Genomic DNA, 26159 nt, shown 5'->3' on the forward strand with positions numbered 1-26159 from the left:
AGTGCTCTCTAAGAAAAGATCCCAAAGCACTCATCAAGCCATCATAACCCCCATAATACTCTCACAAAGCCAGTGAAAGTGGTAAACATCTGGGCTAAGTGTAGGCCCAAACATACCTGAAGGGCTCAAACAATCTCTCCTCCCTACTCTTCCGAAGTTCTTAAGCACACTCAAAACTTGTACCTGAGCAGCAGTTTTGTTTACACATTGTGAAAACGAAACAAGCTAAAATATAGCCCAATGTACTGTCTACATATTGTCTGTACTACCAGAGGAACTCTTTTCGGAACTGCCTGCTCTCCAGGCACAATGAATCTTCACTTCTAGAAAATAAGCAAAGATCTCTCATCTCCCATTGTGGACAACAGGGAGACTGACACCGGCTTCTGCAAGTATGTAAGACAAGGCATGAGCCACAGATGTTGATTTGGGTGGTACATAATATCAGCTCACTGCTTAACTGCTGCAAATTAAGCATAAATTTGTCCATCGTTGCTAGCTCTGTACTTACCCATGCAACTCAATCTGATATGTAACACCTGATCCAACAAGGGCCCCACATCCTTTTTATATTTATACATGACTGATTTACTACAAAATTACATGTTGAACTTCTACAGTGCCAAGTTCTTTCCAGCATAAACAAGTATTTACTGGCATCGCTTTCTGCTACCCTTCAGGCAAATACCTGCTCTGTGTCATGTGTCTCATTCTCAGCAAAATTTGGCCCATTGTGACTGTATAGCAAAAAAAAAAACCAAACAAACAAAAAAAACCCCAACCTTTTAAAACAGGGAGAAAATTAAAGAAAGAGTTGTCATGACAGATACTGCAAGTAACAAAGATATACTTCAAAATCTATATACTATATACTTCAAAAACCTATAGACAGGTAGATAATCTTACCATTAAAGTGTGAATGTCATCTGAATCGTTAACACAAGTTGCTTCTTACCACAAGGTATTTTTGTTTCCTTAGAAACCAACAAACAAAAAACCAGTCATGTATCAATGTTATGTTATAATTTTAAAGTCTTCTGGGGAAATTTGGGAACACAATAAGGGCAACCCCAGAGGACTAAGAAATAGGCAAGAAAATAGGCAGTTCCCAAGACATTGTATAAGAGCAGCTATGTGTCCCACATTAAATCAACATATTTCTGAGTACAGACAAAACTGATTTTGCTGCCCGGAGTACGAGGAACCAGACTGCTCTTGTCATAGAGGTGGAATGGGGATGCCAAAGCCTTGGCCAGACTGGTCTGTCCCTCTTCAGCTGCTTGAGGGCAGAGAAAATAATCACTACTGTAGAAGGAAGTACCTTCACCTGCAAGCAGCAGCCCAAATACATCAAATCATTTAGAGGGCAAAGATGGTATTCTATGGATCTGGAAGAAACACTCAGGTCATGAGATCAGTTGCCACACAGAGCTCTGCTGCTCTATATACACCTGCTACTTTCCCTATGCCTAGCACTATTTTGCTCTTAAAGAGATACTTCATATTTTATTTTCCCTAAGACTCTTTTTCTAGACATCAAAATACAAATTATACTGAAGGAAGAGATGGAGTTCTTAAGTTTTGAGGTTCAGGTTGTGAGGTTTTATTTCTAAATAAAGCTGGGAATAATACATTTTACATACATATAGTGTTCAGTCCCATGGTTTTCCCACAGACCAGTATGCAGATGAATTTCTTTGCACACAACAAGTAACAAAAAGTCTTCTTTAAGGGAGGCAGATGTTTAAAACAACATTCATTTGTTACCACTGAGCTTCCCAGACACCTTTCCAAACAGGTGAAGATACATCACAGTTTTGCTTGCCAGCAGCTACCGTAGGATAGTGACGAGGAGCAAAGCTACTTTCTCTCTCTTCTGCTCCTTCTGTCACTTGTACCTTCTGTTTTCCAAACAGGACCACTTGGAATTTCTCAGCAGCCCCACATCATCAAGTCCTTTCAATCAGAAATGCCAAACAAGCAAACTACACTTAATCACTTTGAGCTGATCACCGCTATGAGTGAACAGACTTTCTCATCCACATCAGAGAGGTTGGTGAGGTACCCCACCATTCTTCCACAATGTGGAGCCACATTGTAAACTGAATAAGGCAACTGATGCAGCTTTAAAACTTCTTCAGAACAAAGAGTGATTTTATGCTATTTGAGAGATTTGGGGTTTTTTTTAGGCAGATCAGTTTGAAGCATCACAAGCATTCTGGTGGAACTCAGTGTAGTAGTAGATAGTGTGGAGTAGGTTGAAGTTTTAATGATAGCTTTTTTCCTTCCCATTTCGATCTTAAACTTCAATCTTGAACTTCAGTGTTTATATAATACAGATAAAATAATTCTGATTTTATGCAACTTTTTATATAAATCAGATGTTGGAAAGAACATAAAAATAAATACAAAAACTCCAGGATGAACCATATTGAAATAAATGAGACTTTTTCCATAGGCTTTAATGGAAATGGGTAAACATGCAGCGTAAGAACATGAATCATTTAAGCCAGGACTGCTGGCAAAGAGTACCTATCCTCAGAACTGAGCCTAAGTGAGTCAAGAAAAACAAGCTCCAGAGTAGTTGATATTAATCCTGGTTATTTGTTAAATGGCAAACGCATAAACAAGCAAGAACCAGTGATGACCCCTGCACTGTCAATTGGGACCAGTAGGAAAGACAGGCTACACCCTATGCAGACAGCATGGAAGTACAGAGGTAGGAGACATGGAGGTAGGAGGCACTCCATCAGCATCTCTCCTCTGGTGGCACTTCTGAAAACAAGCAATGTTGGGGCAACCTCCAGCAACTCAGCCCCTGCAGAAGCACTTGGCCTCTGGTAGGTGCTGGAAAGCAGAGCTGGCAATACAGGAACGCATTTCCAAATTCCTGCTGGATGCCCGAAGTCTGATGGTGTAAAGCACAAAACCATGCAATACAAAACAGCAAATCATCCTATGCATACAGTGTTACACACACACTCTTATTTTCCCTTTGCAGAACCTGGAGGTGGTAAGAATCCCCACAAACTCTGGTTATCTGGATTTCAGCCTCCATGGTTCACAATGAGCAGAGGAGAAAAGAACAGGGCCTGTTTAAACCTAAACACTCTGCCCTATGTTTGAAGAAATGGCCACTACCAAGTATCTATGTAAAAGATGTTTCTTGGATTAGGAGCTACATCAGATTTAAAAAATGGAGTCAGCTAGGGAAAAAAATTAAAAAAAAAAAATTCAGTATTAGTCTTACATTCTTTCTCCAGAAACAGTTTATCTTTACAGGACAGAAAAGAATACTTATAACTTGTTCACTAAAGAGGTTATAACTTTTGAATGAATCAAAGTAGGAAATAAATGTTAAAAAAAGTACTCCGAGGAAAACTCCAGTAAGCATTACATAAGAATATTTTATACCTGTAGACCTATCTTGTCTTGAAAAAAGAAGCATGAAAAGCAATTTTTGGTTATATTCGATGGTCGTACCCTGGTATTAACAGAACACCGATTACAAAGTAACTGGCCAATACAAACTGTTTTCATGGGCATTTCTTTCTTGACTGCTTAAAGCTAGCAGGCATGTTTTTCCTCTTGCGTGAATCTGATTCATCATAACACATGCAGCTCTATTTCACTCCTTGGCTGTTTCCCTATAAATATACAGGCAGAAAAACAGTATACTGTGAAATATCTTATTAGCATTAGACAGGTAACACCAGATAAGGAGAGGGGTTAAGGGGGTTAATAATCCAAAACTTGTCTTTTGAGGATACTTTATCTAAGATACTACTATTCATAAAATGGATGATACTAACATTTTCTTGTGTTGGTTTCTCCCTAAGGGACTTCCCACTCTGTAACAAACAAAAGTACTTCTAACATTTGAAAAAACAGGAAATCATTACAAAACCAATTCAGTTGCCAGGGAAGCCTGACTACTCCAATTTCTGAAACTAATTTAGATTATGTTATTTTGATCTCACAGATTCTTTTCAGAAACACAAGACTCAGATCACAAAACATGCAATTTTTTATTTGAGAAACTCCTTTAACTCCAACTATAATTGACAGTGATTTACACATAAACCAACTGATTATATGGTCAGTTTAAAATTGTAATTCCTGGTATGGATTATGTACAAGTCTACTTTTTCAAACGGGGAATGGAAAAGAGAAGGGGAACATGACCAAGGCAAAACATAGGCAAGGAATGTGATGGGAAAGGACAAAGGAAGTACTCACAAAAGACAAATATTCTTGTTGATCTACCTCTAGTTGGCGTGAAGTCATATCCAAGATCTAAAGATGGCCACTATGAGTTTGCAGTGCACTAAGCTGGCTAAAGCAGCATGAAATGAATAATTTCTTTAATCAATAAATCTTCTGCCAGTTTAATCAGATACCAGCCACAGCCAGCACAAGGGAAGAAGCCAGACGAGACAACCCCTTCCAGAACTGAGTTAGATTAGCTCATTCACCTTGCAAAAATCTCCCCTTTCAGCTGCTGGAGATGAATAGTAGGAAAGATCTAAAAAACTTGTATCAACTCAAAACTACCCATGCAGAATATACATGTGCAAATAAAAACACGTATGCACCGTCCATTTGACATAGAGACATTTCTGGTTACAAAGAGAGGTCTGTACTCCTGTTGTCGGGGAGGGAGGCAAGGCAGTGTACTGCTTCTCCCGGATCTCTCATTCTAGTTGGACACCTAAGGTATTTTAAGCCCAGGTTCATAACAGGAGCTTAGGTCCCACAAAACTACAAACATACTGCTTTTCTAACCATAACTAGGCATGTGTTTTAACAGAAACAAATATTATAGTTCCTCAAAATAAAGGTAAATATCCCCTTTAAATCGTGTCATTAGGTTCTTCCCAGCCACTCCTGACAGCAAAACAAAGATCAGTAACTGTTTAAAAGGTTCTCACTGTTTGGAGGAGAGCACCTCAAAGCATTTGACTCAAAAGGAGGTTAAAGACCCTGAGTGCCTAGTTCCTTACAAGCGTTTTTCGGAAAGGAAATTCCTTCAGAATGTGCAACTTCCCCTTAATTTCTTTTCCAACCAAGGTCAGTAGCAGAAGTAGTATCTACTTCTATCTAACCTTCTGGATAACCAAAGCCAATAATCATTTGACAGAAAAGATACAGATGACCTCTTGAAGATACAGATTCAGTTAAACAAAGGCAAGTGTGTTACCACATTAAAAAAAGCAAATGGTTAAGATACATTCACTCTATTCTACATATGACTTGTACCTTTTCGCTTTACAGTGATTCATTAAGAACTTCTACACTACCTACAGTCTTTGTCCAGTTTCAATCCATGTGTGAGATTGAAAAAGTTGTTTAGATGTTTATTTTTAGGTAGAACTGTCACTATTTCTTTGTGACTTTCAAAAAATAGTGTACAATTGAAAACTAACTTTTTCTATTTATAAAAATAGTAAGATTGCAGCAGATACATTATTATTTATCTGCCTTGTTGAGAGAATGTTCACACGAGTACCACCAGTAGAAGAGTGAAATTTGGCAGTATTTAAGGAAGCAGCAGCTGCATCCTCTGGCCGTTGATATATTAGTCTGGACCAAAATCATACACTATTTTAGGTGAATGGAGAGGCTGCTGCATACATGCCCTGAAGAAGCACTGCTCTAAACTTGAAAGAGTATTCTCGTTGTATTAAAATGACATAATAATTATCAGGTTTCCTGAAAACAAAAGAAAACATGCTAGCATGCCAGAAAAGCTCTGCACTGTACACATCTTTCTCTCTATTTCCACTCCCCAAAAGCAAAAAGGCAAGCTTTGCAGCATGCTCTGAATAAATGATTTGGGTTATTTCAGATTAAAAAAGAATGAACCTCAAAGTCTAGAACTTTTCAAAAACCAACAATAAATCAATAAAAACATCAAAAAACCTTGTCAGCAACTATCTCCCTAGTTACACCAAAAAGCCTATTAAAATGGAAATTCCTATAGTGTTTGAAATCTTCACAATAATAATAGTATGCCTAATACTAAACATAATTCACCTAGGCAAAGGCAATCTGTATGGAGGGTATTCCTTGTTTAAAGGCAGCTAGGCTCTAAGTTTTAAAGATAGCTAGAAAAACAAATAAATGTGAAAAAACTCTCAATATCAGTAGTATCTCCTGTTATTTGGCTGATTGCTTCTGTTTGTTGTTATCTTTTTGCTTTGGCTAGTAGATATTGTGTCTGGCCACTCAGAAAAAGCCCCTTCCCCATTTAACAGTCCAGAAATGGAAGATTCATGGGAAAGAATATTCTGTTTTCACCTCTCCAATTAGAATGTCAATCCACGTTCTTGAGTTTCCACATAATAAAGACTTTTATTTATATAAAAGCAATGAGATGCAAAACAACTTCACAACTCCTACAAAAGTGAAGTATAAGCAAAAATATCAATTATGACTTGTACTCATAACTTTACAAAAGCATTTATCAGTTACACTGACTGCATAACTGCAGTTATAACAATCTCTTGCAAATATATGAAGCCTACTACATATTGTCATATTTTACTTTGCCATCAGCATAAATCCATGTGGCTCAATACCTTTTTTCTAAAGGTATCTTCGAAAGCAACACTACAATACAGATACCAACAGAAAAGAGAGATGTGTTAAAAATATTATCAATACAGTTCAAAATTATTAGAAAGACATTATTTACTGTGTTATTCCTTGGCTCCTACTGCTGTAACTATATTGCTGTTTATAAACTGAAAAGTTTTTAAGCCTTAATTCAAACAGTTGATTTGCTGTATTGGCTTGGACTGTATTGGCTGCATCTGCAGAATCCAAACTACTGAGCCATCTGCACCACAACTGCTTTCCAGGCTTTGTCTTTGTCAAAATCCTTTAAGGTATTATTGGAAACCTAAAAGCAAACACATTTCAGACAAATGGAAACATGAAACAATGCTTTGGTTAAAAACTGAAGTTCAAGCAAATAAATATCTGAGAGAAGCTAGGAGAACATAAACATGAATAGTTACAGTCTGAATATTTTAATGGTCTATACATTGTAAATTGTATTGTTTTGTATATTGTATAGTATACACTTATAAAATATAATAGTGTAAATTGTATAATACTTAGGTCAAAGAAACTTGGCCAAATTCCTATTTTAAACATGTTACTTGGATCATTTTTTCAGGATTTTTGCAAAATGTGACTGAAAGCCCTAGTATCTAAATCTCCAAACCCAAAGCCAGAAGTAAACCCCTACGCTGCAACTGAAGCAAGATTTATCTACATACATGCAAGCAAACTAAGGTCTTGCCTAAGAACACAGACTTCTGAGAAGCCAAAGCGACCTACAATTTCACCTATAATGTTGTTCATGTGTTTAAATACTAAAAGGTAAGCAAAAAAGTGTTGCTTTTCTAGACAAAGTGCACCTTTTAGCATTTATCTTGCACCCAGTTTCTCAGCGACTCACAAACTAGGTATACTTAAATAGTCCCCAGAATAGATCTGGTCAGCCATGCCACAACCTATGGTCCAAAATGTAACTTGCAGCAGTTAAAGCAGTTGATGCTGCTGCGCATCATCTTTTATACAGAACATAACTCTCAGGACACACATCCAGAAAATAAGCAACCTACACAGAATGCCCTCAGCAGCCTGAGGGGACATAAATCCACAGGTTCCACTTTCCATTACCAGCTGTATAACGACTTGACTGAATTTCAGTCCCTGCTCCCAATGCTCTCTTATCCAGTGCTGTTTCAATGCATTTGCTCTTTCTAGAGCAGGGACTGAATGCAGCACTCACTCTTTCTAGTGCTGGGCCATGAAGTAAGCACCCAGTTAATGTGAGTTACTCTCTCCTAGCCTTTAAGGATAAAGTGCTTTGCTCTGTACAGCAGAGGGCTACAGTGCTGTACTAGAAAATGAGTGTAGTTAACCTATGCAGGCTGAAGAATGCTGGGTTGCCCACAAGTCTCTGAAATAGCATTCTAACCCTGAATGACTACATGAAAAGCGGTAACAGTAATACTGCCACCATTATGCTCTAAAAAAGTACGTGCCAAATCTGTATCTAAAAATATAGCTTGAATGTGTAAGTGCAGGAAGGAAATGGAGGGAAATATCAATTCTGATCTTTAATGCCAACTTTGGTACTGCAGTTAGGACATGGAGAGAACTGGGATTCCAGGCATGCTCCTCTGCACACTATTTCATACTGTCCAGCACAGGTAGCCACTCACTCAGCTTGCCCACTGTTGTTTTTATGCTCCAGGTTCTTAACTCTTCCCATTCACAGTTTATGGGACTTAAGAGAACTAACTCAGCTTAGTAAATTCACTTCCCCACAGCAGGCCTTGGAAAGGTACAACTATATTAAGTACTCTCTTTCCATAGCCCAAAACTTTTGCTCACATAGAAGGGGCTAAATCCATTCCTTTCTTAATAGATGGCTATCTCACTATCAGAACACGGTCATGCAAGGCTCATTGTCTTTTCTATAACTTCATTTGAACATATAAATAGCAATTATGGATCTGCATCCTGTGGAGTAGGACAGTAGGACTATCATTTTGTCTTAGTGCAATGATGAACCTAATCTGTAATTGGAAGCCCATACAACAAACAGGAACAAAAGGGGGATTTAACCTTACAATTGTTTCTCTCTTAACAGGACTTGTCGTGGATATAAACATAGAGTCTTTCATGCCCCAGTTATCATTTAATCAGCAAAACATTATCTCTTTATTACAAAGTTCACCAGTGCATTAACATCTTTACAGAACAGCTTTTAATTGTGATCTGAATTATGTAACACAAAACATTAAAAAAATATTTTGAAATATAGATTTTTAAAATTTTATAAGCATCCATACCTCTGTTGTTCTGTACTCCTGTTTTTTAACCTGTGATGCTGTCCATGACGAATCATGTAGTTTCATTTTTGTCTTGTAATTGACACACTGTATTACAGTTCCAATAGTAAGGCACGCCTGAATTAGCAGCATCAACATCAGAAGCAACAGGAGTACATCATAAGATTGCTGAAAATAGAGACATTAAGTATGTTGTTAACTACCTGAATAAAATATTTTCTGCCATTCCCACCCCTTGAGATTTGTATCTAGATTGAATTTTTTAACACAAATTATAATTTATTTCAGTATGAAGCTTCAATTAAAATTTGAATGCCTGAGTTTGCTCAAAGTAGAACAGATGGATAATTTTTAACAAAATATTAATTTGCAAAATCATTTTTTTCCTCTAGAAATAGAACAGAATTGAGGAAACCACCCTCTAAAACATAGAGCCTCTGACCTGAACAATATTGCAGCTATGCTTGGGCCTGGCTTTGTGCCTTGCTGACTCTGACCTTGCCCTGCTGACTTGAATTCCTGGCGGACCTTGGATCTGCCTCACTACTATGGACTTGTCTGGCAATCACTGAACTATTGGCTGAACCTGGTTACAATAGCCAGACGACCTGCCTTGTTTTTCTTTTTTTGGGTACTGTAAGACTAACACCCCCTGCTAATGCAGTCACCATCCTTGTCTGCCTTGCTGTCACCTTCCACTCCACTGTTCATGCTCCTTAGCAGAGCAGCCCACTCTCACTGAATCCAGACACAGAGTAGCGTAAGAATGCAAGAAATGCTCTGTAGGGTGACACCAACTGTCTAGGCAGTCCAGTCTACTCTCTCCATCATGTGCAACAGGAGAAGCTACTTAAAGAGAGCATGTAAGCCATGGCCACTTCCTGAGGTCCAACAACATATTATGCTCCTCCATTATCAGAATAGGATCACATAACCAAAAGCTGTTTTTTCCAGTCCCTAAGATCTCAGCTTAACAAACATTTTCCGTCTCTTCTTCTAAAATCACAAAAATACTTAAGGACTAGAGGATATTAAGAGTCAAGACTCTTATTGACACTATTTTAATCCCCATAAATGGTTCTTTGGACATCATCACAGATTGGTAAACACTTTGACAGTAAAGCCGTAGAAAGCTCTTCAGCAATGCACTGGTAATACTTCATATTGAAATGCTTTAAGATTTGCAAACTTTTTTTCTTCTCAGCCCCAATCCAGGCTTTGAATGAATCCAGGTGTACGTTTACAATCCCAACATGCCACCTGTTGGTAGACATCCTAAGAAACAGAAAAATGTATTCTTCAAGGAAGCCTAGAATCTTTTATATACTACAAATTTATGAAAACCTCAAGGAGTGCAGCATATTACTTTTTTTTTTTTTTAACGGATTCTTTAGAATAATATCCCATTGTTTTAAACTATAATTCCAGGTTGGCAACAGATTTAACATACTTAAAATTATATCATTAGTCAAATAAGAGTTTTTGAAATTTTTCTATAACATTTTATACAACTTTTATAATGCAGTACCTTATCTTCTTATACTTCCTAACTCATTCTTGTGTTGCTATTGTAATAGGTAGGTGTTAATTTTTCAATTGTATAAAAATACATACTTTAACAGCAGGTGGATAATTTTTAAAGATGTCAACAACTTGCATGATACTGAAGGATAAGTATGCAGAAGCTGTGAACAACAAAGGAGAGGTAACACTGCTAATGGCAATCAGGACCTCAACCTAAAAATTAAGATAATAAATGTTAAATAAGAATAAAAACAAGTTAACACTTTGATTTGTGAGCTATATCTCCTTGAAGCAAGCATAACAAAAGTATGTAAAAATGTGTAGGATTATATATATGAGACAAATAAAGATCCATCCACATATTGCATGGAGACACAGAAGCAAGCTTTGAATAAATTAAGTTTCCTAGCCAAAACTCTGTTGGTTTGTAATTAATTTTCCATTTAATATGGGTGGTGGGGCTTTTGTTTGATTTTAAAAGTGCCTTTCATACGCAGATAGAGGAAGCAATACTCAATTTAGAGAGCCAGTTTAGAAGTATAATTTATTCTTCAGTTTGTATGAAATAATGAGAATTAACAGCAGATATTGCAGACTTGCAACCTAAAATAACTATGCAAATAAATTTGACTGCAAATTTATTTCAATACAATAGCAGCCAAGTTTTCATTCAAATATCATCCTACAGGATCAAATTCTCACTTCAGTCGTGGTCATGCATCATTACTGACTTAAATATGGTTGCATGACTGTAACTTAGAACAGATGTTTTAAGGAGGCTTAACTACACATCTGGGACGGTTAAGGAATAAATGCATTCTACTGAATATTCTTAGTCCTTGTTGCTAGTCATGCAGATGAGAACTTTGTTTAAAATAGGGTCTAGGTCCAGTACAGCCTGCACACCTATTTTACTTCTTTCAGAAACCACAGCTCATAATGAAAGGAGACAGAAAGGAAAGGACCTCAGCTCAGGAGCATGAAAGCAGTTCTGAGCATACCATATGAGATATGTTGTTTTCCTACAGTAATATCCATTCCCAAGTAACCAGTTCAACCCCACCCCCCCACTCCCTAACAAACAGTCCTTTGAATTCTTTTCTAGAGTTGGTGGAATTAAAGTCTCCAAAGGACCTACTGGATTTCTTTTCAGGAATATCAGTTTACACTTGTGCTACAGATTTCTGTCACATTTTGTAGAAGTAATTAAAAACAAGAGAGCAAATATGAGTAGCGCCCACTATCCCAGGCAGGCTTTCTTAGCATTACTCCCCTCTAATGACGAAATCCAAAGATTTTACACACTCACCAGACATTTACTAGGATATTCAGCAGCTACATGACTTGCAATAGCACTTGGAAAGCACTAAACAAAAAAGCATAACAAAATAAATATTTACCTACTTAAAAATCATACAAATTACACTTGAGTTACAGTGATTCCCACTAGTCACAGATCACATCCTAAATTTCCTGAAAAGGTAAAACTGTATAGACTTATTATGACAGTATCAATTACTGAAATGGAGACAACACTGATCTTCATTTAATTTGCACTTAATGAGTACCATGTATTAAACTTACACGTGCTGAAGTATGATTATCCTCAAAACTTTACACTTCTACATAAAAACCTAGCAAACCCCACTGAACTTTGTGAATTCTGAATGCTGAAAAACTTGTTTGTGATCTTTCTCCACTTCGTGCTGAGGGATTTTCCAGACATAGTAGCCATATCTAAATCTAATGTTCATTGTCTTCTTTCTCAAGTGGTTCAATTTGAGACAAGCAGGGTAGCACAGTAACCTTCATGATGCCACTGCTTCTAGGCACAGGCTGTTATTAGTGACAAGGGTTACCAATCAGTCTCAGGTTTTTAAGACAGTTAAGGCTGACAGGCTAAAGGTGACGTTCTAAGGATTCTGCCACACTGAAACTAAACTCAACTTCTTATTTTGCAGTCTGAAATATTCTAAAACCTAGGACTTTTTTGTCAAAACACCTCACTTCTAATAGCCTTGTTTTATTACTCATTTCCATTTTACTGAACTGAGGACTGAAAATGTATTAGAACATTTTATAAGAAACAAAGTACTGTAAATCAAAATAGAACAAGCATATCGCATAATATATTAAGTATATTGAAGCTCTAATTTATTTGCTAAGCAGAAATTGCCAATTAGTATTAGGGCCAAACAAATATTCCAGTAGGGATAGGAAAATAAAATAAATTTAAAAATTTAAAAAAAAAAAAAAATCAGACATTGTTTTAAAAGAGTACCTTCATTTTGCACTACTTACAGCAACTAAGATCCAAAAGAATGTTACTGAAAGATATGGACCTGAGACTAGAACATCCATATTCAAAGCAATTATTCCACCAAATACTGATGAAATTCCAATAATCACCTCAATTACCTAAAACAAAGAAGAGCACACAAATTATTAACAGTGCATTTGAACACCACATTTCCTACTTGCATATAGAAAGGGACTCATTGGAACGAAAAAATGCATTTATGCTCTTAGCTATGCATTAAGTCAATGTTCTTCAGATCTAAAATACAGCAAAACTCCAGCTGGCCTAAGTGAAAAAAGGATTAGCTTCATTATACATATTTAGGCTCTCATTTATTAGCTCCACTGAACAACGGTTCAGCTTAGGCTATTTATCCTGAAATCATTAAGTAGTCTCCTTCCTATTAGAAACAGCAGTTATCATTTATCTTGCAATATTCTAAAATATTGCAAGATATATACCTCATTTCTGTCTTAATTCTTTCAGCTCTTATCTACACTGATCTCTTCTTGGATTTACAGAAGCTTAGCACTTAGAAAGATGAAAGAACAAATTGATTTAATGAAAGAAAACACTTTTCTTACTGAGTATGACTTCAGAATTCGAGTAGGAAAGCTGACATTGCTCAAAACGACGGTACTGTCATATGCAGTATTCTAAAGGGGAATAAAAAGTCATGATCAAAACAATACAGAAACCAATACAATTCTTTCTAAAATTTTGGTGACCTGTTACAGATCCTAATGGCGGCATGCAACGTCTGATGGGCCCATCAGAGCTGATAGTGACACACCACGGTGTTCACCAGTGTCAGACCACATCAATCACATTAAAACAAATGAGGTAGTCCCTGATTAGCTTCTATACAACCACTGTTCAAAAAAGAAATACGGTCACCTTGTCTCCCCTTTCCACCTTGAAAATACATACTTTCTTCCTGAGCCTTCAGCTTTTACTGATGTGGATAAACAGTAACTGAAGGAGGACAGTACAATATATGACTTTGTCTAGCGAGCAATACTTTCACTGAACACAAAACAGCACAGCACATTTGCTTCATTATTAACTAAAAGAAGTATTGTTGTAGAAAAATGAGGGTGGGATTTGGGAGAGCACTTGTGACTAAAAAAAATTTTATCTGTAGACCCAAATCCTGAAGCTAATATTCATTGTCCAGATACCATCAAATTGGCATACACAATGAATACTTTCTCCACCTCACGATTCAAAAAGGCATTGCTTGCACACATACAAGTCACAGAATTCTAATATTTTCATACATCATTAATTTTTGTTCTACAAAACAGAAATAAAACATTTGCCATGCCTGTTCATCAGATATTCAAACCACCCTGTGCTGTATAATTGCAACAGGTCATTTTGCAGAGGGCCATTGCACTCTTAAAGATAGAGAAGGCTATTACTGCTCAGTACAGTACTTTTATTTATTATTCAAATCTAGTTTTACAACAGAACCTAGTTTCACTAGAACAGGTTGCTCAGAGAGGTGGTAGATGCCCCATCCCTGGAAACATTGAAGGTCAGGTTCGACAGAGCTCTGAGCAACCTGATCTAGTTGGAGATGCCCCTAGTCACTGCAGAGGAGGTTGGACTAGATGACCTTTAAAGGCCCCTTCCAATCCAAACTATTCTATGACTCTATGTAATATGAAATAATATACTGTAGTCGCCAGTAACTTGTCAACTTATGTTTTACAGAAAAAATCTAGTATTTTTTAACACCAAAAAGAGACTTTTTAATCCCTAAAGATACTTACTTTCTTTCTCGTACAGCAGTCCTCAGTAGACCTAGCTGAAATAATCACAGTAGTTGCCATGAAGATTTCCAGCAGAATAAGCAGAATCAAGTTGAAATTTATCTGTCAGTAAAATCCCAGACATAAATGAGTTACATCTTCCATATTAACATATAGAAAGCGGCTGGATGTAGTAGGATCCAGCAGTCCATCTATTTTTTGTGACATTTAAACATATCTATTATATCTATTAATTAGATACTTTATTAACTGTTTTCTTGGTTCTTGATGAATTTCTAGGACAACACCTGTCAACATAATATTCAGAATGACTAATCTAAGAAAAAAACATTTATGTCATTTATGGGAATATTCTGCCTGAAGATATTATCATTGTCTTCCAAAAGAGCACTTAATGACAAGGGGGTGATTGCTGGGTATATTTTCATTTTGCAGGACCTCCCATATGAAACCAGAACACTGCAGCAAATCATAGAAGATTCACAGGAACAGAAAGAGGACAAACAAGCACAAGCCTTAGTAGCCCAGGGGCTAAGACAATTGATTAGGGGGGACAGGAAAGAGGGACACAGGCTCCCAACCCTTACGCTGTATTCCAAATGGTGCAATGCAATGTTTAAAGCTGAATCAAAACAGAGTACAGAGAATTGGGCCAAGAATCCTAGCCCTGTGCTCTACCTAGTGCTAGTGGAGCACTGATAAACGCTTGTGATTTCACAACTCTTGCAGGTCTAACCGACTATACATTACTGTGCAAAAACACAGATGCTGCCATTCCTCCTGCCATTGCTCATCTTCACGAGATGAATAAGTAAATGTAATACTTAACATTTCTCTTCGGTTGCTTATTATCTCATGAAAAGAGGTAGGTATCTATTCTACATGGGCTGAATCATTTTCTAGAGGCACGCAAGTTCAACAGAGTGGATCTCCCTCTCCCATCTTCAAAAGCACCATGTTCTTCTGCTGGCAGCCCAAGAAAACATTTGGTGGTTAGGTCAGGCCATTGGGCAAAGTAACAGAATTATATTATTCCCTCATGTCAGACCTGCTTTGTAGACGATCAAATCTGTTTTTCTCTGCCACATATCTTGCAGCACATGTTTTCTTGAAAAAGATCATAAGTGGCAGATTTGAAAGGCTTTTCTGGGTACTGAAATTCATCCTTCTTGGGAAATTATAACTGGAACTATCTGTCTTGCAGTACAAAACAGACTGTATAGTTGTACTAGAGCCACAAACAGCAATGAAAATCATAGTGGCAACCTTGTAGGGAAAGTGCTAGCATGAAGAATAGACATTATTTGGCAAAAGAAGAGGTGTCAAACATGTGGCCTGCAGAACAATTTAATCCAGCCTGTAAATTCCTACGATTTGGACATGTTTTGACATGTAGTGCTAGTACTGACGTGGGAGGGTGAGGCCACACTACACAGTGCAGTGCCAAGTAGACATACAAGCTTCAGTCCAGAAGCACTATAACTACACTGAAGGACTAGTTCATTTAATGCTAGCTATAAGAAGTAAATAACAGAAATTGAAAAAGTAAAAGTAAATAAATTAGATTTTTTTTAATTTAACTTTTATCTTTCCAGTACTTTTTTCCTGATATGACATGTCTAGGATATCAGATAGAGCCTTCCACTCATAAAATTAGTTCAATACCCCTAGACCAAAGTAAAAACATCTTATCTCCAGTTCTGGAGTTTGGGTGGTTTTGTTGTTTTTATTTTTTTAAAAAAAAAGCTAGAATATTATCTGTAACAATGGAAAATTCAATGTTAGATTTCTAAGCACTAAAGACAGTTATCTCTACTACTACCACTGTACATAAAATTTACCACCGGAAGCAGAGACCCAAGTAAGCTGTGTCCCTAATCCTCTTCCATGACTAAGGGACATGCAAGTGTAACTGGGTAGAAAGCAGCAGGTTAGCACAACCTTAACCCAATTTCCTCTGAACCTGCACCAGGTATTAAAAACATGGTTCACTGAAACTGTATGATAGGGTTGAATTAATTTCAAGATTAAATAATTTAAAGTTCAATATAGCTGCTTAAACATGTATTTTTAACATGATTTAAGATATCCTACAGATGTTTCAAGACATCTGCACAGGTCAGACAAACAATGACAGAGGACATACAGGACACTGATGCCCTGCTGGACCGGTAGCTGGAGCAGGGCAGGACATACACCTAGTGAAGAGAGATGCTTATGGTTAGGCAACCAAATCACGCACCTACATTCCAGTATCTGTTTGCACCCATGTTGCCTCAGCTTCCACTACAGCCAGTGGCGGCCTAGTCTGTATAGACAAGAGAGGCAACCCCGAAAGCTAGGCCAACCAGTCTCCAGAGGTGGGGTTCAATTATACTGGCTGCTAGCGCCATCTGAAATACTCAAGCACATTAAATGTGCCTGCATGAATGGGATGTATGACAGAGAACTGACAGGAGATTCTTATACATCCAGAGTAGAAGCAGAAGTCAGGCAGAATATCTCACAGCACATTTGAAATATGAGATGCTTGAGTTCGGGCCACAGAATCCTGCCTTAGCCATCTACATTGAGGCAAACAAGATCGTATTGCAGGGTCCCAGTGACTGGATCATCTCAACTATAATGGAGGTACAGACACTGAACTCACAAGGAGGCAATAAATGTATGTACTCAATTTGGAACTAATCTGAATCCCGTTCAAGACACACACCCAAGGTTTCACCCATTTTCATCCATCAGGCTTCTGAACCTGAGAGCTGGGAAGGAAAAGAGGGGCAGCAGCAGTAGTTTGCATCTTTTACACATGGCATTCTTCATGTTGATAGTATACTAACTACAGAACTGGTCATCACTAGAGTGGTGTCATACAGTCACAGTCACATGACTTGCATCTTGCATTCCATTTAGCCATCTAAAGTAATTTTGTAGAGTTATCCATCAACACAAGTAACACTAATGAAGAATTACCCAGGTCCTTTATAAGGGAGGTGTGGGGTGTGTGGGGGGGGGTTAAATATGAATTGGCTTAATTGGATAAACTTATCCTTTTTATGTGTCTTACTGCTTTTAAACTACTGGCAGTGATTTCACATCAGACCTAGTATTATTTTCTTGTGCAGCTTCCCATACAAAGGGAAAATAAATATGATGAAAGAACAGTTAAAGAGATGGTGTTCTACCTTTTTTTATACCACACAGGTAATGGAAAACCACTGCCAGCGAGCTGCTAAACAGTGAGACTGCCTCACTGAAACAGTATCCTTCAAAGAGGAGAGCAAGTCACTACCATGAATAACTCTTAAGACAGAAAGGTTCAGAAAAGCTTCAGTGCCAGCTTTGCACACAGTTATAATAGAATGGTTTAGGTTGGAAGGGACCTAAAAGATCATCTAGTCCCACCCCCCCTGCCATAGGCAGGGACACCTCCCACTAGATCAGGTTGCTCAAAGCCCCATCCAACCTGGCCTTAAACACCTCCAGGGATGGGGCACCCACAACTTCTCTGGGCAACCTGTGCCAGTGTCTCACCACCCTCAGAGTGAAATATTTTTCCTGATATCTAATTGTCCTGGTTTGAGGTAAAACAGAACCAATTTTGTTCAGTAACTTCGCTTCTTAGCTGGGCCTTTTCTAACTACTGAAATTAACTGCATATTGTGCAGTCAGCGTTCACTCTCTCAGAGTGATAAGACCAATGTTTACAGCTGATGCCCAGGCATGGTATGCAGAGAGGCTCTTGCTTATATGCATTGCTATAACCCCCAAGGCCAACCAACTTTGTTATTTGCCACGTTGGAGGGGCGGAAGCGGAAAAGCATAGTGGGGTCCCACCTGCAGGGAGGAGCGGACAGGACAGGTGAGCCAAAACTGACCAACAGGGTATTCCATCCCATCTGCCTCATGCTCAGTATAAAAGCTGAGGGATCAAAGGGTCAGCGCTCTTCCTTCAATGGCCGACGTCTGAGGAGGACTCTGTTTGTCTGCCTGTGATCCCGATCCTGAATCCAGATCCGGAATCCAGTTCCCGTCCGTCACTGAGTCCAGCCTGGGACTGCCCCAGTGCCAGCCGGTGACGTGATTGTCATCTCGGGAGCTTGATACAGTTTTGTATATATTTCATTATTTCTTTTTATTTTATTATTAATATTTCATTAAAGTAGTTTAGTTCCTTCTAAACTCATAAGTCTCTTTTTCCTCCTCTGCCTCTCTCTTTGTAGAGGGGTAGAAGGGAGCATCTGTCGGTCCCGTTCGGGGTCCCTCGGGTCCCCAGTGGTGGATTTGGCCTAAACCATGACACTAATCTAAATCTACCCTCTTTCAGTTTGAAGCCATTCCCCCTCATGCTATCACTACATGCCCTTGTAAAAAGTCCCTCTCCAGCTTTCTTGTAGGTGCCCTTTAGATACTGGAAAGCTGCTGACTTATCTTTATTCAGTGATCAATAACACAGTGTGGACATGCAATAGGCAAGTGAAAAGAATTAAAACCACATAACCAAGAATGTCTTGTGGATATCATTGTAGATAACTAACATTTAGCAATCAGAGAATTTGCCTTGTTATACATTTAATGTTTGTCACATACTTCTTCAGTCTAATATAATCTCTTTTTTCAAATGGTTTGATCTGGCTTGAAAATACAAAAGCTGTTAATATTTAATAATAGAAAACGCAAATTTTTATGCAATCCAAAAACTACTCACTTCAAAAGTATGCAACTAAAGTTAAGCTTTTACACACAGGACCAGCTCAAAGCTCACAGGGACAGCTCAAAGCTTCTCAAGAGCATAAGCAAAATTAATTTTGTCACACTGGGGCTCATGACAAAATAACTATTTATTGTGGTAGCAAAATGAGTCCCTTGGGCCTACCCTTCTTGGGCAGACATAGCCCTCCACTGTCCAAACAGCACTGTGATCCTGTCTACCAGGGAAAAGGAACGCAAAGGATCTAGTTGTCTGCAGTCACACTTCTTTGCTGTTTTCTCTCAGAATGCTTGGACTGGTTTCTAATATTTGAACCCTCTACCAAGAAAGGAAGGGAAAAGGGAAAAGGCAGTAGCCCCATGTCTTTTATATAATTCATTCAGCCCCAACAGCCCAAGACATTTAGGGGGCAAATGCACAAGGGAACTGCTACACTAGCAATAAGCTAGAAAAGGTTGTGCAAAGAATTGACTGGTATAAACTGTCCTGAGACACACACAGAACCCAGGGGGCCATGACATTCTCCCATCAAACACAGGGCAAAACTGCCTACTTGAAGTTGAGTGATTTGACTGTCCAGAGAGCTAAATCTCCACAGCTCTGACTGACAGCAATACTCCATCTCTCTGAAAATTGCACAGAAACTGCTCTCAGCTGCACAGAAACATGAAGCTAGACTTCGTTAATTAATTTAAAAAGCATCTTCGTAAGTATTGGCCTGATACATTGTACTTTCTAATGGGAAGTAAACATGGTTAATTTAAAAGTTCAACATCTGTGAAATCTGGAGCTAACCAGATGTTATTAAAATAGCATAGATAATTCCAAAGCAAACTACAGTATCTGCACTATTTTTCTATTAGAAATGTCTTTTGTTACTAACACTAATTCAGATCTGCTATATTACTATGGGGAGCCATTATTACTGCTGAGCTCTTAGAATCACAATAGCTGATAGGATCGTGGGAGAAGAACAACAATCACACATAAGAGCAGTCATTAACCTTCATGCAAAATCTATGGCATAGTTGTATTTTGTACTGTTATTCTGTGATAGTCTATTATGAATATTCATCAATGGCAATGATAATACCTATTGCTCTGTTATTTACTCATACTTGCAATATTCTTATTAGTACAGAGGTCTCAGAACACTTTAACATAGCAAAAAACCCAAAACCGCCCTATATTTATAGGGTTTGGCTCAGACTACCAAAGACAGATGTTAAAAGGTTGTGACTCAAAACCACTGAACTTTTCCCAGCATGAAATATGTATGCTTCAAATGATGTAACTGCTGCACTCTGTTGATGATGTATAAGAAAAATGTTAATCAAGACATTCTTTCCTGGTGGCCTCACAAGCAAAACTATCCATTAAAGAAGATCCAGGAAAGGGCTATGCTTAATTTCATGATGAAATGTCCTAGAAGTAGCACTATTTGGGACACCTCATTTCAATACAATTCAACCCTAAAATCTGGCTAATGTACAGATGAGTTACTAATTCATCTTCAATTTTCTCTTCTGAACCTGCTCTTTAAAAAAAAAAAAAAAAAAAAAACAAAAACCAAGATTTGCTACAGTCAACAGAAAAACAGTCTGTTGATCAAACTGGATCACATTTGAAGATCAAATTCATGTTTTCGAACTTTGAATACAAGAAGACAGGAAAGTCATTTCCACATTAATCTTCTCTAAGTTAGCTGTACCACACATCTTCTAGCCACAAATCTTCACTTCCAATGTAAATTTTCCAGTCTTATCTTACTCAGAAAAGTAAAGTTACTCCTAGATGATCTCTCCTCACAGACTAAGTAGGAATACTGGGGTATTGACAACCATGTAGTCACACGTGATCTCCACCCACCTCACACACACCCCTTTTTTTTTTTAACAAAGATAAATGTAGCATTCATTAGTAATTGTTTTAGTAACTTACATTTATAGCTGATGGATTGAGGACAAGTTTGCATCCAAACCAAATTAAACACGTTGTTGTAACAGCAAACGTAGAGACAAATAGAATCTGAAAATTTGGTATCTGAAAAACAGTTTCAGAATGGGTTTCTCTCGCATTTTAACCACAGGGGAAAATAAAAATTAAGAAAGATAATTCCCAATAAAATCTTATACTTACCACATTAATTTTATTCCTTGCTATAGCAAAGCTCACAACTGCTGAAGGAATACACTGGGAAAATTAAAAGAGAAGACTAGTGGGATATTCTGCACAAAGAATTTTATATATATTTCTATACATTTATTTTATATCATCTGAATTCATATTTCAGTTAACTTAGACAAACATATCAGAAACTCTGAGGAAAGTCCATCACTCTTGTCTAAACTCATTAATTACAATCAGTATCTGAGGATTACAAGAGGTTTAAACATGCCTTCCATATCCCTCAGTTTTGACTAGCTACCCAGCACAATGTGATGGGTAAGGAAAGAAAGAAAGTCTTTCATGAGGCATTTCATGCCTTTGTTAGTTTCAATTAACTCTAGAAGGCCTGAGATCCTTGAGCAGGAAAAGAAAAACGCTGCTACTCCCAAACTGGGCCTCCACATTCTTTTAAACAGACAAAGTCATGGTTGTGTAAGCTAAAATTTGGCCTGTCTCAACACAGCTCTGAATAACTTTGTAAAAACTGATCTGAGTCAAATCACACTTTAAGAATTGTGCCTGGGATCTCCAACATGTACACCAGGAACTGTGTTTCTTTAATTAAGGGCAGAGCTAAATGGAAAAATCATACATAAGTGAAAAGTTTTACAAAGCGATTTATCTATGCCTTAGCTGTTCCTCACCACAATAGATATGGTATCATTACAGAACCACAAACACATAATGTCACAACATACTAATAAGCAAAATAAAAATATGCTCAACTAAAATTATTAAAAATGTTTCCATGTTAAATAGTGGATCACGTAACAAACGTTGCATTTCTTTACTAATTACCTTTTCACACATCTGAGCACTGATGGCTTAACAATGGAATCACTATAACTAGATTAATAGCGACATTTAAAATTCTTGGCAGCACTTTCTTAACACCTAAATGACCTGTATTTAACATAATTAAAACATCCTTTTATGTTCTGGATACCGTAGAGTCTCTAGAACACTACATGACTATGTTTAGGCACCTGAATCCTACGACTAGTCAAGACGGTCAAAAAATCTAGAGAGCAATTCAGCTCGTGCAAAACTAGACACTTAGTGGTCAGTTGGCCATACCACTCTCCAGGCTCTTCCAACTACAGTGACTGCATTATCTGTAGTAGGAGCTGTAACACTTTGCTCACATACAGACACCCAAATGTACACATCTTTACCCAGAGCAAGCCATTCAAACCCAATGTGATAACCTTCTGCACTTACCAGATCTTTGGAAATTCTCAATAAATCCAAAGTTCAAAGAGACAAGATTTGTCGCAGAAAAAGAGACATCTCAGTAACTAACACTAATGTTGCAGAAACTAACCTACCAGTGAAGATATTAACTTCAAAAACTGCTTCAACTTTATTCTAATGCCTCTAGTAGAAACATAAGGTACAACTCATTCACAGAACAACTCCTGGGACTTGTTTGTTTAAAGTAAAGCATTAGTCTTGCACCTAACTTAAAACAAATCTGCAAGCCAAGCTGCAAAAATAATGACAAAACAGAATCCTGTCATGAACAAAACAAGTATATCAGACTTATCTTATGCACACAGATCTAAAGTGTATATATTAAGCATATGTAATATGGTAAAATAAGTATGAGTCCCTAAAACTGTAGTAACAAATATTGAACTTTGGAAAGTGTCAGACATCTTTAATGCATATTTTACTAATAAAGTAGTAGTATTCAAGAGAACTTTTTAGTCTGCTTCAGTATTTGGATATTATGGCAAAATACACGGAAAAAGTAATACTTTGAAATACAATCTGAAATACATTCTGACAGCATTTATCCAGGAAATTCCTCAAATACTTAACAATGCAAGTTTTCTTAAAATCAAGCACAAAAAATTGTTCATGCGGATAACTACTGTATGCTAGTGGTGAGCTGCTTGTCTTTATGAAAACCCATTTAATGAACTGTTATACAGAATTACATCTTCCATGAATAAAGTTAGTAGTAAAAAGACAGACAGAATATAAAGACAATAAACCTACAAAAATTATTTAATACTGATTTTGCTGTCAAACAGCCACAGCAAATAATTAAGAATGCTTACTGAACCTGCTGCACAACGTAAATAATCCATTTCAGATGGAAAAATATTTCCCAGATATAGTGAAAAGCCAGAAGTAATAAGGAGGCAAGTCTGCAAAGCAACAAATAAGATAAATTAATATGAATAAAACTATTTTTTAAAAAGCAACTAGTCAGATAGAAATCAGTAATTCCTTTCAAATTAAGCTACTGATGAACATTTAATAATGCAGTCTTTGTGTGAATAATTTTGAAGCAAAATATTAAAACATGCTGAGTTCTGAAGAAGATGTTTTGCTGGTTACCAAGACTCACTACTGAACAATACAGTTTGAAACAAGACAGTGTGAATCAAGCATTGTGCCCTGACTTGGCAAATACCTAATAAAATGCTCAAACAGTAACGCCGGTGTTAAGTGGTAAAAATGTTTCAGAAACCTCTACTAAGCCTCTACTTTGCATTCCCTGCTTGGTTCCACCAACATTCATTATGCATATGGGCCGTTGAGCAATTACCAACTAGAAAGCAGTAACAAAACTAATATTAGGATATATTGATGAAGATTCCTCTACCTATCTTCCTGTCTCTCTCCAAACTCTCTTCCTGCTTTGGTCCAGTAGCACACTCATAAATGTTCAACTCTTCCTGTTCCCTTGCTAACTATTTTTTAGTTTACTACTTTAACTATTATTTAGTTTATTTCATAACTACCAGAGTTACACTCTCAGCAATAGTGTATTCTATTAACATTTTTCAGTTTTGCTTGTCGTTTCTCAAAGTACGCATTTCTTTGAAGGGGCTGGGGAAGATAAGACACAGAAGGGCTCTTTTGTTTTATTTGGGCATTTTTTTCATATTACAAAATTATGGGAGTCTTTAAAAAGTCCTTGTCAAAAAAATGACAGAAAATAAGGATTGCATATATGTGTATATAAGCACACACAGAGAATTCTGGCGGACTGAAAGAATACTATTTAAAGAACACAACTTAAAATTGTGCTTGAAGCATATTGAATTGCTCCTGCACAAGAACAGCCCATACTAGCAGCCACTTTGATGTCACTCTATGGTTTGGTCCCTGAAGTAGAGGTTTTGTTCACTATGACTTCTGTTGCTTAGCATACAGATTTCCTTTCTGAACACTGTCTTTCAGAAGAGTTGAGAAAGATTAACCACTATAATACATGGGAGAAAAATCTAATTGGAATTTATTGGATTTGTTTATTTAAAAAATTGCATTTTCATTTATGCATAAAATTCGTGCTTCTTGGTAATATGCCTTCAGCAAACGATCACTAAACATTAGTATCTCAAATCATTCACAACTCAGTAAAAAGGAAAAATCTAATTAAAGACAGTTGTCCTTTATGACAATTAAGTTTGAGGAAATTAAATGCAAAGAAAGCCAGCTCTTATTTTGCTCTCTTTTGATGTAACAGTACATCTGAAAGGAAATCCAAGTTTCGCAGACTGTCAGAAAGGAAAAAATCTTCAGCTCTTTCCATGAAAATAAGGCAATACTTTTATTCACTGTAAGTGATTACCACATTAACAGTGAAACATTTTTAGCTCTTAATAAAAAATACTCTTCAAAACACATGAGCTGACAGAAAAGATCAAATTCTAATTGCTATAATGAACTTTAATCAACTTGGCTCAGAACATGAAGAAGCATATGATGTACATGCAAGATAAGTGTCCTATGACTGTAACAGTGACATAAAATTCAAATCACTGTGACATTCATGCAAGAAACAGATGGATATACCTCACTACATGAAGATTCTACCAAATAACGACATGACTACTGAACCCTGAAAGATGAAAGTGGCACTTAAGTACCATATATATTTTCAATGCCAAAATGCTATCATGGCAAGTAAAGTACTTTTAACAGTTAAAAATATGTTCACAGAATATTATCAGGATACTTTACATTCTTTACTAAAAGGCAGTACTTATACACACATATGGGTTAATATTTACCACAAAACAGACATACCCTGTTTATGCTATATGGTTATTATTAAAGATAAAAATCAGCCTTCATACAGCATCTTTGATTAGTGCAGAATTATCCAAAGAATACCATGAGTCACTGAAGTGTTACATTCTGAATTTGCTAAATATGTTCCTTTCTGTACAAAAATTTATATTCAATATGATCAGTGATGAAATTGTCGGTCCCCAAACTATGTGAAACAGAACAGATTACTGGGCACTGAGACCTCACCTACATTTTTAAATTTTGTATCATTTAAAGTACTTACTCCCATCAACAAAGAAAATATCCATGTTCTGTAACTAAAGCAAGGATGCAGCCTCTTTGATAGCTGAAGGTCACTGGATTTGATATCTGGTATATAATTTCCATTCTCTTGTTTTCCCCGCTCCAAAGTTGGCATCCTGTCATAGCTAAATTCTTCTCTGTAACCTTCTTCCCTGGTCATAACACTTTACAAAGGAAATCAAATATTAATAATAATGAAAATGCAAATTATGAAGAAAGACCAAAAATATAATTTAGTTCCTTCACATACTCAGATCAGCGCTCAACTAGGTTTTTGCCTACTTAAGATCAATAAAAGCAATATTTAGTAATGAGCCATATTTACATTTCAAATTATGTAACCATTCTAACAACTTACTTGCATACTATAAGTAAATTACATCCTATAGCCACAGTTCATAATAATACAGTATAAACACCAAGAAAATGCAATTTTGTGTATCTATGATACCTCAATAGAATTTTATTTCAAG

The 26159-nt window shown here is 37.0% G+C and overlaps 1 protein-coding gene across 1 annotated transcript; it reads right to left on the bottom strand.

Moving 5' to 3' along the window:
- Positions 1-6829: 6829 nt before the first annotated feature.
- Positions 6830-25846, bottom strand: MLC1 (modulator of VRAC current 1; the record flags this gene model as incomplete). The annotated part of the gene is made up of 11 exons (XM_082490909.1): positions 6830-6904; positions 8874-9041; positions 10488-10610; positions 11707-11763; positions 12699-12815; positions 13281-13352; positions 14475-14576; positions 21124-21225; positions 21322-21375; positions 23418-23507; positions 25667-25846. The coding sequence occupies 11 exons, from the start codon at positions 25844-25846 to the stop codon at positions 6830-6832; spliced, it is 1140 nt and encodes a 379-aa protein (XP_082347035.1).
- Between the last annotated feature and the right edge of the window lie 313 nt (positions 25847-26159).

The sequence above is a fragment of the Vanellus vanellus genome, assembly GCF_965231255.1.
Source record: "Vanellus vanellus genome assembly, chromosome: 1".
NCBI lineage: Eukaryota > Metazoa > Chordata > Aves > Charadriiformes > Charadriidae > Vanellus > Vanellus vanellus.